Source organism: Ylistrum balloti, unplaced genomic scaffold (assembly GCF_031769215.1).
Source record: "Ylistrum balloti isolate Yb309-2 unplaced genomic scaffold, AGI_CSIRO_Ybal_v1 Utg369658, whole genome shotgun sequence".
Taxonomy (NCBI): Eukaryota; Metazoa; Mollusca; class Bivalvia; order Pectinida; family Pectinidae; genus Ylistrum; species Ylistrum balloti.
Window position 1 is genome coordinate 246711 of NW_026781910.1, and position 15665 is coordinate 262375.

A 15665-nucleotide genomic window follows, 5' to 3' on the forward strand; every position below is an offset into this window, starting at 1 on the left:
TGTACGTGCACACCTTAGTTACTATCATTCATTGTTAAATGTCAAATCAAGATTTCATGAACAAAAATAGCCTATTAAACTAGACAAGGTTTCTAGGACATGGATGTCCCCACTCCCACATTTTTATTATCAATGTTTGACTTATTTGTAAAAATTTTAATTTTTGTTTTTGACCTTGAACTTAAAAGTCTATAACACGACCTCATTTTCATCTTTTCTGTATAGCAGCTCAAAACTGAAATGCTTCATCCCAATAATAATGGAGGCAAACTTGGCACATTTGGCTTCACTCTATAACAAGATTCAACATGACTATAAAATATTTCAAGATATGATACCCAGCTGTAATGTCCATTGAATTTGGGAATGGGTTTATATCAAGGATTGCATTCAATAAGTCAGGTGAAGTGCAAGATCTGTATTTTCATTCGATCTTATATTTTTAAATCAGTAGATAAGAATGAAATATTCTCTGGGTTTAAATGTTGAGGTCTGGTGGATACAAGATTAACCAAGCTTGATATGTGTTAAACATCAATAGGAACAGAAACAACCTACCAGGAAGTACCAGCCATGTGACCCTGTTTACAGGTGAGAAAACAATATGAAGGATTTCTATCAAAATTCCGAAAAAAAGATGAGATACATAATACCTCAGAAACATTTATGTGTTACCTGTGTGAGTTTAAGATTACGTCCGGGTGTCAATTTCAGTAACTCATCACAAAATACAGTAAAAATAGAAACATTTGAAACATAAACATTATTTGGTTTTGTCAGATCTGAATTGTGTACATCCCATTGGCTGGATGCTGTTTACAACACAGTGAAAACACCAGGTGAAAATACAGAAAAAAAAGTTACCTGGTATGTTGTACTATGTAGTAAATTTACTTTCAATAAAGTTAGAGATAAAACACTTGCTAGCTGTCCATTTACTCACTGTTCCAAGTCAGGGACAGAAGATTCATCAACATCATTACATCCATTATGTTCAACTTTCTGCTAGACTGACTATGAGACATTTATCTAACACATCAGTATACAAGATCTTGGTCTTAATTGCCTAATACAACAAAACAATTCATCTTCAATAATGTGACTGATGAACCTTACAGTTAACAGTGACAGATAAATTCTAGTCTATTTTTCACATTACTTAAAACATTTCTTGTTTATATAAAATAGGAAAGCTTGGTAATAATCCAGGATATCAATATCACTATTTTATTTGTTTTGATGTTTGATATCAATCAATCTTCTATAAACTACCTATAATGTTGTAGTCCAGTGTTACTGTTTAAGTTCCTGTGAAGTGTTTACCTGTTATGGCCATGTTTGTAGTCTGTTATCATCAGCTGTTACAGATAATTTTAGTAAACAACAACACAGCATTTATAAAATGCCATATGTATCCTTTAATAAGCCCATGCCTAATCAAATGCCATCTCACATGTATTGCAGTTTTGATTTGAATACCTGCAAACACAGTATCACTCTCTTGTAAAATGCCCACCTCTTTAAAGTCTTATTTGCATCAGGGTTTAAGTGCAATCCCTGGGCTTATTTCAATACATATACAGCATTAGTGGTCTAAAACTGACGGGGCAAATTAAGAACCATAAACTACAAAAATGTTTAAGACCTCAAAGGGATATTAAAGAGGAAGTTCACATACAATATGGCTGCAGCTATATATATATATATATATATATCAAACACCTCTCCTATTACATCTAAAGTTATCTTGGGAATCATATTCCTACTAACAATAATTTGATGTCTACCTGATGTGAAGTAGATGACAGTATCACACATTTCAGAAGTCATGGCAAACAACATCATCGATACTATTAAAGCTTTGGAGGTAGACCAATGAGTTTTTGTAGTTTTTTGCGTTGATTTTTTTACATACAATGATATCATCAATTTCTTACGTACTGGTACTCTGTCATTATCTTGTCATTTGTATTGCTTAAAGCAATTTGTCAAAAGATCACAGCTGTGATCCAAACAGCTGTCTTCTGTAAATCATATACCATTAATTTGATGTATATTTATTGTAATATTGATTGTCAGTCCTGTACATACCAGTAAGATGTGTTAGCCCTGTTTATTAGGAGGTGTCTACAAAAGATCTACACCCTTGTTATGGTTACAACCTCAATCGTTCTTAACTTGCATTGTCAGCTTTCACATGAAAATCAATATTGAAGTCAGATTTACTGAAGTTATACTGCTGGCCATGACAGCCTATACAAACAAGAACAACAGACAATCACTTCACAAATACTTAAACAATAAATCAGGATATGTTGTTAATGACATCCAGACCAGAACAAAACATAAGTTATACAGAACATGATTGATTGATATCAAATGTCAAAAGAAATAAATCAACATAGTTTATGTTGATCTGAATCTTCTCAAAGTTTTACAGGTAGTTATCACAGTAACACCGTTTGATAATTATCTATCAAACGACCCACTCATCTTATAGTCAGTTAGAAAATAACTCAAAACAAAGGGCTTTGAAAGTATATCATACATAGGAAACTCATAACTGGTCTCCTCTGGACACACATCAATGGGTACTAGCTCATATATCTATGGACAGGTCATCTCACAACCATGGAGTTGCCAGTGTTACTGGTCTATACTGAACACATATCAATGGGTACTAGCTCATATATCTATGGACAGGTCATCTCACGGCCAAGGAGTTGTCAGTGTGACTTGTCTCCTCTGTACATACATCAATGGGTACTAGCTCATATATCTATGGACAGGTCATCTCACAGCCAAGGAGTTGTCGGTGTGACTTGTCTCCTCTGTACACACATCAATGGGTACTAGCTCATATATCTATGGACAAGTCATCTCACAACCATGGAGTTGCCAGTGTGACTTGTCTATACTGAACACATATCAATGGGTACTAGCTCATATATCTATGGACAGGTCATTATCACAACTTCTCAGCCAAGATAACTTTTCAATGTGTACTATAACTTGCTCCTGTTTCTATCAGGAGATAAATCATCCACATTGATCCACATTTGCGAAGTCTATATATAATGGACAGCTGTGGAATTCAAGGTGTCACCCGGGTAAATCCTTACATCAATATATGTTCTGACCATTGTATGGAAGTACTATTCAAGTTAACAGGCAAATGACACGGAACTTACTCATTATTATTCAACATAACTGTAAACTGTTAAGTCATCAATATCATCATGTTGCTGAATGACAGCTGTCTTGTTTAATAAAAATTCAATCATCTTTTTATCTATCCATAAATAATGAAAGACAACTGAAAATATTGATATGATTAAAATGAATTGATGCTGTTCCATGGCCAAAGTCTGTTTGCACATTAAGTTTCAGTTACTAAATGTGAATGATTTCATTCTTTATATATGAGCACACACTGAATATATCCAACCAAAACACACTCTACGCTAAAATCACACACATAATGAATAAATAAAAAAGATGGTGATGATAATTAACTACAACATTCAATAAATATTGTGTCTTCTAACTTTTAAAGAGAGAGAAACAAATAAAGCAATGAAAAGCAAGCTGAGCCAACAACTATACAGGCAAGCAGAAAATTGACACATTTAAAGCAAATAAAATCATGCAGAAAAGGTAACACAATTGAATATATGTATCAACAAAACAATGCTTTATCATAAGCAGTATTTGCCTGTGAACAAGATTTAAACAAATGTGAAGTAAAAGACTTCATCAACTCACAAACCAAACTCTAGACCTACCAACAAAGATCTTTCCTTTCCTTTGAATTTTCGTGGAGTTTTCTTGCCTTTTTTAGAGCGTTCCTCCTTTTAAAGCACAACCAGAACATATGGCTACTTTAACACATTCACAAGACAATATTGATCATCTAGCCACACTGAAGGCAAACAGCAATACAAAAAGCTATAAACACTTAAATACTTCTTAAATGTATCAGTTCAACCTACATAAATACAAATGTAGTAATAATTTGAAAATTGAACCTTAAAATATTTATACGAAGACCTCATTCTGTAAAATACTTGTGGCCAGCTCTCATGGAAAACTGCATTGCATAATCAAACTCAAAATATTTTCCATTTTTTGTTTTTAAATATTTCATATTTCCATTTTTTTTTACACTTAAATATTTCCATTTATTTTTTTATTTATTTTACTTTTTTTTGTGATCAATATTTTGAATCCATTTCCATCAGACCATTTCACTTACTAGTATTAAGTTTCAATAAATATTCTGAGAAATTAGAATAGTACTGCTTTACCAGAATGGAAAGAAAAAGGGAAAACTTCCAATTTAACAATGATCATGAAAAAATCAGACCGAAAATATCAACATTTAAACAAATTATTCCAAAAATCTTTGATCAAATTCCTAATACATGTAAAATATAATCAAACAAGTATAAAAGAATTAACAAACAAATTTTTTATGTTCTGTCAAAGTCATAAAAGCATAATTCACTATAAAATTAATTTGTAAAATGTACTCACAAACAAACTAGTGTTAGATTTAAATTATCATACTTTTCAATAAAAACTCCAACCCAAAAATTTTAATTAATCTCTTTTTAACTATGCCATTAAATAATACTGAACTCATCATACCAGGTAGTTGTATGTTATTTGACTGAACATTTTTGAAATCAGATTTTCACTGCAAGGAGTGTGAATTTCTTTGAAATAAAGAGGATTTTGATGGAGGTTAATGCATTTATGAACCAAAGACAGGACATTTAAACCAAAATCGGTAACTTTAAGTCTGACCTGTTGATGTCTTTTCATCAATGTCTACATAAATATACATGTGAAAGAAACTTGTACACATCACAAAAATTCTGTTAAATAAAAAAAAATTAACAGAAACTCCAAATTCATACAAGCACACCATTAATATTCTATATGCTGATTAACAGTTTTTTCATCTTTAGGTGAAAAGTTGCTGACTAGCATAAACAATAGACTAGCTGTTGTAACACTCTCCTTCTCAAATAAATGACAATGATGATCAAGGTAAAAAGCCATGTACACATTCCTTAAGTACTGCAGCACCAATCAGATATGATAAGAAAAAATACATGCCAATAGTCTTTTTTCAAATTGACAATTTAGAGGGGTTTTTTTCAATTATAGATGCTGCTGACTTTAACTTCCATATCATGAATTTAGCTAGCAGTAACTCCATGATAATAAATGTGATGATAATAATAGAAAATGCAAAAAAAAAAAAGGATTTGGACATTCTATAGTTTAAGTCATAACACAAATTAGAGTTGAAAATACGCAAAAATATTAATTTCTGTCAGTGAAAAAAATCTGTTAGTTTCTATTTCAGTTTGACCACAGACATGAACGGAAACACAACCCTCGCCCAAGACGGGTACCTCTGGGGGACAACAACAGGTACACTTTTTAACTCTACTTGTACAACAACAAACCCTGTGACACCTGACCGAGGACAAGTATCACTAGAATATACCACATGTATACTGTAACAATGTTACCTCCTTACCAGGGGCCCTTATTGTCTGTGACTAAAATCATCATTACATGTGTAGAAAATATCAGTGTAAGATACCATATTATCAGCAATCAGTAAATGCAGGATAGATTTTAATTCCTATAAAAATCTCCATGCATTGGACTGGACACCAACATTCTTCTGTATGTGATTTACTTTCACTTGGTGATTGTGAGAACTCTAAAGTTTACGCACCAGAAAAGTATACACAGACAAACAATATAACCACAATTAAGGTGCAGTATAAAACCAACTGTTAAAACTGATTACCAAATTTTCATATGATGCTAACATTTTAGTGTTACCAATAGAAATGATGTTCTGAACTTTTTTTATCTCAAAAGTATCAATATTATCCTAACTATTAATTTGTTTACCTCTTTGACACGATCATGTACTTTATAAAACACAAACACACGCAATCTAGTTAGTCAGACACCCAAACTAAACATGTACCGAGACCACTGTAGTAGCGGAAGATACCGTCTTTTCTTTGACTAGCACAGTTATAGTGATTTTGGGTTCATCAAGCTGTAAGAGAGATTCAAGTAGTAAACAGACGATACCAAATAAGGGGACAAATTCCAAATAGATCTTTGTGTAATCACCCAACCTCATGCAATAAACAGCAGCTGTACCAACATTATGTACTACAGCTTATGGGGGTTTAAATACCAATCTGGTCTAATTCACTTTGGTCACTTTACCCTGAGCACAATCAGTTGATTGGTTCAGTTGATACCAGCACTGATGTAAACAAGATCATAGAACCCTAGCTTTACATATACAAAAATGGACGACCATCATCAAGGAATGAAGTTGTCAAATATTAAAATTAAAAACTTATGTAATGCCACAAGAAATCTTGTATGGTTCAAGTCATTTAAGTATTGAGATAGAATTTCAGATAAAAAATGATGGTGAAATATTGAATATATAAACATTATGTCAGTAACTCACTCTTTATATCAATAACAGTTTTATCCTTCACACAATGTTGGAATGACTACCTCTCACCCAGTTATTTAAAGGGACACCAGGAAATTTTCACTGAAACTAAACTTTTACTATACTTTCCAAAGTGAAGGGAAAAATAAAATATTCTTATTACTGGTGAAATCCATTGAAAAATTCTCTGAAATGTAATGTGTTTTGTTTCATCTGGAAAGAAAAGTCTACTTTGCTCACCTTTCATTCACATCGCCAGTGAGTCAATATTCATACTGAGAGCATGAAGACCATTTCACTCTCACAAAACGTCAACCTGGTTATCACTTACATGCATTCCTATGAATGTAATTGCCCAACTAGAATATTCCAGGTGAAGTTTAACATTCAAGTTGGACTAAGCTTAACCATATCAACTTGCCACCTCTACACAATTTGTTGACTGTTTGTTTAGGGTGGAATATGCATTACAAATATACATATTTACTTTATTTACAAAGAAATTGGAATTGGTTTCTTTGAAAACCCTTAACTTTTCATACTTTCGAAATAATTTGAAACTGAAGTTTTTCTGGAATATATCTGTACATATGAAAAAGCTTCAACTTCATCTTAAAATTTTCTATTGAAGATTATGTGTCTCCCTTAGTTTGATTTCCATATTTGATGTGATTCTGAACAATAAAACTCGGACAATACTGCTGAGTGTTGACACAAAGCACTATGGATAAAATACATGTGTACTTACATCAGGATGGCGATCGACCATGAAGAATCGACAGACAGCTTGGTCATAATTTTTCAGCTCCTCCTTCACCATGTTTGGATACTGCTGAACAATAACTGCCTGGTCCTTGTGGAACACCTCATACCTGTTAACAAGGGCAGACAATCAGTCCTGGTCATAGGGATACTTATAAAGGAGACAATCTAAGAAGATGCTACAGGCCACATGTAAGTGGTTTAACCAGTGGGACGAGATTTGTTCCACTTTTACCACACTATCGATTGACCTGCTAATCATGTTATGATACTTGATTAGCCCTGACAAAGATGTGTACATGTTATATCCTGAAATACAATTTTAATTTACTTTTAAAATCTCTATCCAGTTGTCCACATAAACCAAATATGATGCTTCATATTTGTACAACCCCACAAGTCTAAGCACAAAATCCTAAAATTAAAGAACTCCATGAACATGAACAGCCATTTGATTGTGAATTTTTACATAAATGTTTTGTATATGCTATAAAGGTTACACTATGGCATGCAAGATTTACAGAAGAATTTACTTTTATTCTTTCAGAATTTGCAACAAGGACTCAAGCCTTAGCCTGCATTATGAACATACCACATAAAACTGAATGCTTCCCACACTACTGCACTGAAAAAATGGTGGACAAAATGTATTTTTAGTTATACAATTGAGACTTACGCAGCTTTGATCTTGTCAAGTTTGTCAAGTGCCTTGTTCAGGCTTTCTTTGAGTAAAGCTTCTGATGCATCCTGCCTCATGCGGTCCATGATAATGTCAAGGTTGGCTTCTTTCTCCTGTGAAATAAATAATTTTATATTTGTGACATGACCAGATAGAGCTTATTGCAGGTATTTGGCTCCTATAGATACCAAACAACTTTATTCATTAGACAATTTGCTAAAACAAGTACAGGGCATATAAACTTATATATGTGATATATTTATACATGTGATTCAAACTATATAAGTACTATAAACACATACAATGTAATGTTTACCTTTACTCGCCTATTCCTTATGAGTAGAGCCTGAACTGTTAGATTTACACAAATCAAGATTATTCACTTTATATAAATAATAAAGGAAAATCATCTACTGACAAACATGAAACATGTGATGCTGTCAAACATTCCAGATAGAAAGGTTACACAAGGCTGGTGTCAAACTGACAATGTTGTGAAAGTCTCTAGATCTCAAAGTCAATTAGGGTGTCATATAGATGATGTTCTCAAACACACCAGTCACTAGGTCCTAAGTCTTGATCAATTATTATACTTGCCTGATTCTGGTTGTCATGTTGGTGGCGACAAACCTCCAGTTTCTCTTGTAGTGCTCTCTCCTGCTTGGCAAGCCCAATCTCATGGACATCCCACACGTGAGCTGATCCTTGGGCATATTTAAACAGGGACCTAAGCTTCTCATTGGACAAATTGTTGTGAGTCTCAAGGGCTCTCTGGAAGTAATGAGAAATATAATGTTATAACTATATAATATTTATGTTTTAAATAACACACAAGCAATTTCCTCAGGACACAAACACAAACTTGAAATTTTATTGATAAAACAATGATTCTATACTTTTAACAAAATGATAAATGTGTGTTTGTGTAACAAACTTACATCATATCAACAAGTATTCAATAGTGCATTTCTTCAAGGATAAACAAACATAAGTCAAGTATTGTAATAATAGGTGTAAATATAAAGTTATGTTCAGAAAAGAAAAAAAAATTAAATACATTGCCATCACGTTGTGAGATACACAACTATACGTACATCCATTGTGTCCAGATTTTGTTCAAACACTCGCTGTCTCTCACCAACAAGGGGAAGTAAGTCATCATCAATCACCTGCTGGACTCTGGTAGATGTCACAATTCCATCATCCAATAGACTTGTCTGGAAATCAAAGGTCAAAGTTCATATTGTTTGAAAAAAAAGTAGAAAACAGGAAATAAACAGATATGTATGTTCTCCTCATACTTAATTAGTTTAGGTAAAATCAGTGCAGTGGAAAAATAGGTCACACTGACCTATATTTGATGTATTAGATTTAGTATTCTCAAAAAAAGTCTCTGTATAAAGTTGGATGACAGTCAGGCTCAAACTAGTATGAAAGTAGTTAAGATCTATTACCAGAAATGTTGGACAAAGACATCAGTCAACGGATGAACAGACAAATCCCATCCCTATGTCATGTCAGGCAGGAGCATTAACAGGGAGTCTTTTCAACATATTGAAAATTCTAATGATAATACCTTGTTATACTGGCAAGACATTTTCTTAACAATAAGGCATCACAATGCAAACTTTATGTTTCTAAATTCTTGGATTTGTAGAAAAATAACATATCATACTGTATGTATGAATACAACTAAAACAGTTTAACCTCTAAACTTTGAGTAATGAAAATATTCAAGTGAAAACACAAACACAATTCCTCTTATGTAGAATAAACAATGATCAAGACTGATAGTTATCATACTAACTGTCAACAGTGATCTGTACAAAACAACAATGATCAAGACTGATAGTTATCATACTAACTGTCAACAGTGATCTGTACAAAACAACAATGATCAAGACTGATAGTTATCATACTAACTGTCAACAGTGATCTGTACAAAACAACAATGATCAAGACTGATAGTTATCATACTAACTGTCAACAGTGATCTGTACAAAACAACAATGATCAAGACTGATAGTTATCATACTAACTGTCAACAGTGATCTGTACAAAACAACAATGATCAAGACTGATAGTTATCATACTAACTGTCAACAGTGATCTGTACAAAACAACAATGATCAAGACTGATAGTTATCATACTAACTGTCAACAGTGATCTGTACAAAACAACAATGATCAAGACTGATAGTTATCATACTAACTGTCAACAGTGATCTGTACAAAACAACAAAGATCAAGACTGATAGTTATCATACTAACTGTCAACAGTGATCTGTACAAAACAACAATGATCAAGACTGATAGTTATCATACTAACTGTCAACAGTGATCTGTACAAAACAACAATGATCAAGACTGATAGTTATCATACTAACTGTCAACAGTGATCTGTACAAAACAACAATGATCAAGACTGATAGTTATCATACTAACTGTCAACAGTGATCTGTACAAAACAACAATGATGCAGATCTACTTACCTTGATTAATTCAATTCTCTCCAGACATTTCTGACACACTCGTTCATATTCATCATGGAGCTTGGCCATATGGACCTGGTTCACTGAATCTGTAACAATTAATACCATGGAGGATCATGTGGAAAAAAGAAGCTGCCAAGTACTGACATTGTAAAATTTAGTACTTAAATATTATTGATATGAAGTTATCAAAACTGTAACATCACTTCAAAAACAAAATGGAAATCAAAACAAAATAAAATTTGTTTAATAATATGGCAATCAATCAAGATATTATAACAATCAAAAATGATTGTCAAGAAAAGATTGTATTTGAATGATGCAGTTGATAAATCAATGCTTATTTTACCTATCTCTGTTGTGACAGCCACAATATTTTTGTTCCACTGATACACTGCTGTTTTGGTAGAGGCTGGAGGCTGCAACTCACTACCACAGAAAAAAAAATACAAGTTCATTGATTTATATATACCTATTTGAAAGATACAATATTCATGAGTGTAAAGAAAATCATTGTGGAGAAATGTGTACAGTTATTATAAGAAATAGAGCTTAAGTCTTTAAATACGAAATTTTTTGTTTCTCCTTTATTCTTATTTATAATAGCAATTTGTGATGCCTATCTAAAACTTACATGGACTTTTCACCATCAAAAGATTAATGCAAAGTGATTTTTGTAATGGGTTTTACTAGCATTTTTACGGAACAGAAATAGAATTGAATGTGTTTATCATACCAGGAGTAGGTTAACTTTAGTATTACTAGGTAAAAATAGTAATCTACTCTTTTAGTTATACTATTTGTGTTTTGTTTTGTTAAACAGTTTAAGATATACAATTTCAGAGATGATAAAGTTTGTTATATTATGAGATGTAAGTGATGAATTGTCTAAAATATACCTAAGCTGTTCAATCAGGTCAGTCCTTCTTTTGTTCAGGATTTCTTGTTCTGCATACATAAACATGAGCACCTTTTGGACACCAGGGGGCGACACTACCTCCTCACTTTGCATGAAGTCTCTGTTTATCGTCAAAATGGAATTTGAAAAAAATGAAAGGATGTCCAGAGGCTAAACGATCTCAACATCATCTGACAAAAACTTGTCATTGGAAAGATACACAGTGGTTACTTTATGAACATACATTTACAAAGATCATTAAGGGTATCACCTCATAATATGACACTATTTATTTAATCATTTTATAATATGACATTTCATAATATGACAATCTCAAGGTCATCCATTGATCAGATACTTTGAATCATAGGCATCAACAGAAGTCTGGCATCATCCGGCATTTTAACACCCATGCAAGGTTTACCTAAAGTGCTGAATGGCTAGATCAGTTTTCAGTTTTTTCCAGTCCTCCAGGCGACGTTTCCAGATTGTGTGTTGTGACTGTTCTCTCTCAATATCGGTAGACATCAGTCTGACATACAGGTCAGAATAGGCTCTTCTGTTACTCAGCATTGTTTGGTTTATAACCTACAAAAACAATCCCATATTTGTTTTTCTTCTAAATCCATAAAATTCTTTACTAGAACAAGCTAACAGTTAGTGTTGCATGCATGCAAAGTTCTTCCTCTGTTGTTCATAAAATCTTCTAAGCAACATAAACCTTGAAAACAATGAATAGATGTCTTATTTTAACAACTGAAAGTTTTCCCTATAAAAACCAGTGACATGACAGGAAGGACACAAAAACCAGAAAATAATGTGGAAAAAAACTTGACATGCACTCTATTGTGTTGAATGAAGTTTTAGTCAGGTTTGTCATCTCTAAGTTAAGTGATTATCAGGAAAACAAACTAAAACACTGACATGACTGAATGGACCCAGCTTTGTGTCTGGCCTTTAAGGGTAAATTTAACCATTCTAGTTACATTTTCAGTATACACATAAAAAGATTATAAAATTTAACCTTACTTGACCCCAGATCCACAGTATTTAATTTAACCTTTAACTTCCCTGTTCGTAAATTTCCTTGCCCTTACTTTAAATCTCAGTCTACAATTTTAGTCTGATCTTTGACTTACTTAAGTTTGATATTTGACTCATATTCTGGATTCTAAGTTCAAACTTTGAGCTAATTGCCTATGACTCATTTTCTTGGAATCTATATTTACTTTTAACCCACCACAGCTCCTGAACTATATCATCTTTTACTTATTTTAGCCTTCATACTTTAGGTTCCTGGTATGTAAACCTTTGACCTACCTGTGACTCCTGGTCAAGAAACCTATAAAGATCTGGTGGCATCATGTGGGCAATCTTCTCCAGGGACTTGGCATAGTTCACAAATACTGTCTTAATCTGTTCAACAACAAATATGTACATTTTTATTCTAATCTGAATTCTACCCTTCCAAAAATGAGAAATAATGCATTTATAAACAGATAATTGTCCTTTCAGTGTCTTTCTAAGACTTATTTAGTAAAACCATAACATTAACACTGAATTTAAAGGACTTGAACTATTTAATTGAATGTAAAAACACTAAGGAAAATAAAATTTATTTTAAAAATACATATATCTGCATAAAAGAAGTTACAGATAATTTCCACAATGAGTGAAATACTGACCAGATCCATTCGGTCATCTTCTGCCTTGGTCAGCTGATGGTCAAGTTCCTCTATCCATTCTTGCCGAACCTTGGAGTGGCCTTGAACTTCCTCCCAAAGGGACTGAAGGCCATCCAGACTATAGGAGAGTATGTCCTATCAAAATAGACACACATATATTTCCTTAATCAATTAACTTTCAATTATTTGCCAATGTCTACCACAAATACATGTATAGTTATCTATCCAATAAATTGTATCTTTTACCACTGAGAAACATTGTGCAAGAAATGTAAGATTCACTTACCTCATCTGTGCTGATTTTGGCAAGGATTCTCTCTATATCTTTGTCATTATCATGTAGTCTTTCCAGCATGAACTCACTGCATTCTGTGATTCGAGGCTCAAGGTTCTAAAATATTTTACAGAAAGATCATATAACAGATGAAATCAAATGTGAATAGTGTAATGAAAGCCAAAATTTAGGACATTTGAATGTAGTACCTGACTTATGTTTTTAAGCAGGAACTCTAATTTCATTTCATGTCTACAATGAACAACAATGAGATAGCTGACTTGGTTATAGCATGTGCAAACGCGTAGAATATCAAAGTAAAATAGTACATGCTTACAACACAATCAAGACGAAATGGATATCATTCTTTTGTCATCTCCTTTAAAATTTAGTGACCATACTTTAAGGCTTCATTTTTTTCTACTATTATTTATTGGGACATTATTTTGATTCCATTTTGCAGCACAAGATTTCCTCTGGAGAAATGATGACAACAGAATACACTTCATTTCAGTATTAATCATCTTACATCATTGATGACACTGAGTTCCTGGTGCATGTCTTCTACTGCTTCTTCATGTCTGTAAAACACAAGCATGATTTTACATATTTCAGAAAAATACTTCAAAGTATGATCATTTTTCAGGTAATCATGGAATATATCAATTTCATTTTTGTATAGCTTCATAAACTTCCTGTTTACAGTAAAGAATTTAACAGTTTACCTTTGTCTTCTACTGGAGGCAATTCTGTCGATAATGTCTGATCCTACTTTAGTCGGTACTGAAGAAAAAGAAAATATTGTTTTATTGTGATCGTTGACTATTACCTTGAAAAGCAGGATACTCTCCCTTGTAATACTGGTGATGAAGGAAGTGCCATAAATCTACTAGTGCTTGTTGTGTAACAATACAACAAAGGCAAGGGCAGACCACTCTAGAACTACAATCAACGGGACAATAACCAAGAGCAGATAAATCTGCATTCATAGCAACAAGGTTAAGGGGGGATAACCTAAAGATACATTTTACTTTTGAATAGAAGTGGCATATAAGCCATAAATATCACTGTTACCTAGGACACCAACATTACTGAAGAGCACTGGAAGGTACTCACCAAGTTCTCCCATCAATTTGGAGACCAAAGGTAAAAAATAGCTTAGATAGCATCCCTGAGCACATGAGACATTTTATGCTTATGCACAAAAAAATGCTTTTGGTAAGTAGAAATGTTCTATTATTATTATTAGTTTATAATTTGACATACCAACATCTTCAGGCAAACCACTGACTTCTTTTTCAGCAGCAGTTCCATCCATTTCTCTGATTGTTGCATTTACAAATTCTGAATACTGCCTGTAAATTAAAAGAAAATGATTCCATAAATTCACCAAAAACAAAAGGAAAAAAACACACACAAACAAAAAGCAAACAAAGAAAAGTGAACAAAATAAAAAACAAACAAAAAATGAAAACTTACTTGTGTAATACAGGATTTTCAACATAAGGATCATTTGGAAATCCATCTGCCCAAGTACGTTGTCGCTCTGTCAACAGTCCATGTGTAACTTCATCCTTCTTAAGTCTCACCAATGGTATTCCTACATTGGTGCTCTGTCTGTCAAATGTTTTCTGTGTGTCCTCTCTTTTCATTTTTGTCAAAGTCCTTGTAAGCTGGACCTAAAGAAAATATTTCCCAGCAATATCAAATCAAGCAAATTTCTTTTTTATTTCCCTTTTTATATACAAACAATACACACAATAGCACTGGGCTTACAAATTTTGGGACAATTATAGATACCTATAAATATTATATATCATGTAAAACATACGGTATATTTTGGACTATTTTCAGTCATAATGCCTATATTTTTTCTGCATTGAATCGTATTGAAAGTTATCCTGTTGACTACATATACAGTGTAGTCGTAAAGTTTTTGGAACTAGCCCTGTGCAACATACACATAGTACGTGTATGAATTCCAACACCCCAAAGCCAATGTCATTGCCACATGTAATTTGTGCGTTTTACTGAGACATATGAAAGATGAGATATACCCAGTGACTTAAGAAAAACAGAAATACCTGAGCATCGAACATTTGTCGATAGACTTTGCCACTTGGCACAACTCTTACTGGTGGTGCTGTGTCTGCCATTTTCGAGTGTCGATACTGACTTTAAAATTTATAATATTTAAAAAAGTGTGCCTAAACTGGGATAGCCCAGTTGGGCATGGGATTCAACACAGAGGACCGTCGATCATTAGAGTAACAGATGTCAATTCAATATCTTATAATCCTTATATGCAATAGAACCTGCTGGTCGATGTAAACATCGACGCCATATTGCTTGGGAATCACCACA

At 33.1% G+C, this 15665-nt stretch overlaps 1 protein-coding gene across 1 annotated transcript in view; it reads right to left on the reverse strand.

Annotated features, from left to right (window-relative positions):
* The window catches only part of LOC132558136 (coiled-coil domain-containing protein 180-like), a 50805-nt gene extending 35273 nt beyond the window's left edge, over nt 1-15532 (reverse strand). Inside the window, exons 1-18 of the mRNA XM_060222669.1 lie at nt 15386-15532; nt 14781-14980; nt 14568-14656; nt 14027-14084; nt 13831-13882; nt 13314-13418; nt 13028-13162; nt 12663-12758; nt 11767-11930; nt 11344-11463; nt 10794-10873; nt 10445-10533; nt 9047-9169; nt 8550-8723; nt 7950-8065; nt 7260-7383; nt 4798-4833; nt 3786-3851 (exon numbers count right to left, since the gene is read on the reverse strand). Coding sequence (XP_060078652.1) covers nt 3786-3851; nt 4798-4833; nt 7260-7383; nt 7950-8065; nt 8550-8723; nt 9047-9169; nt 10445-10533; nt 10794-10873; nt 11344-11463; nt 11767-11930; nt 12663-12758; nt 13028-13162; nt 13314-13418; nt 13831-13882; nt 14027-14084; nt 14568-14656; nt 14781-14980; nt 15386-15457 — 1899 coding nt within the window. The 5' untranslated portion in view covers nt 15458-15532. The remainder of the gene's footprint in view (nt 1-3785; nt 3852-4797; nt 4834-7259; nt 7384-7949; nt 8066-8549; nt 8724-9046; nt 9170-10444; nt 10534-10793; nt 10874-11343; nt 11464-11766; nt 11931-12662; nt 12759-13027; nt 13163-13313; nt 13419-13830; nt 13883-14026; nt 14085-14567; nt 14657-14780; nt 14981-15385) is intronic.
* Nucleotides 15533-15665: the final 133 nt, after the last annotated feature.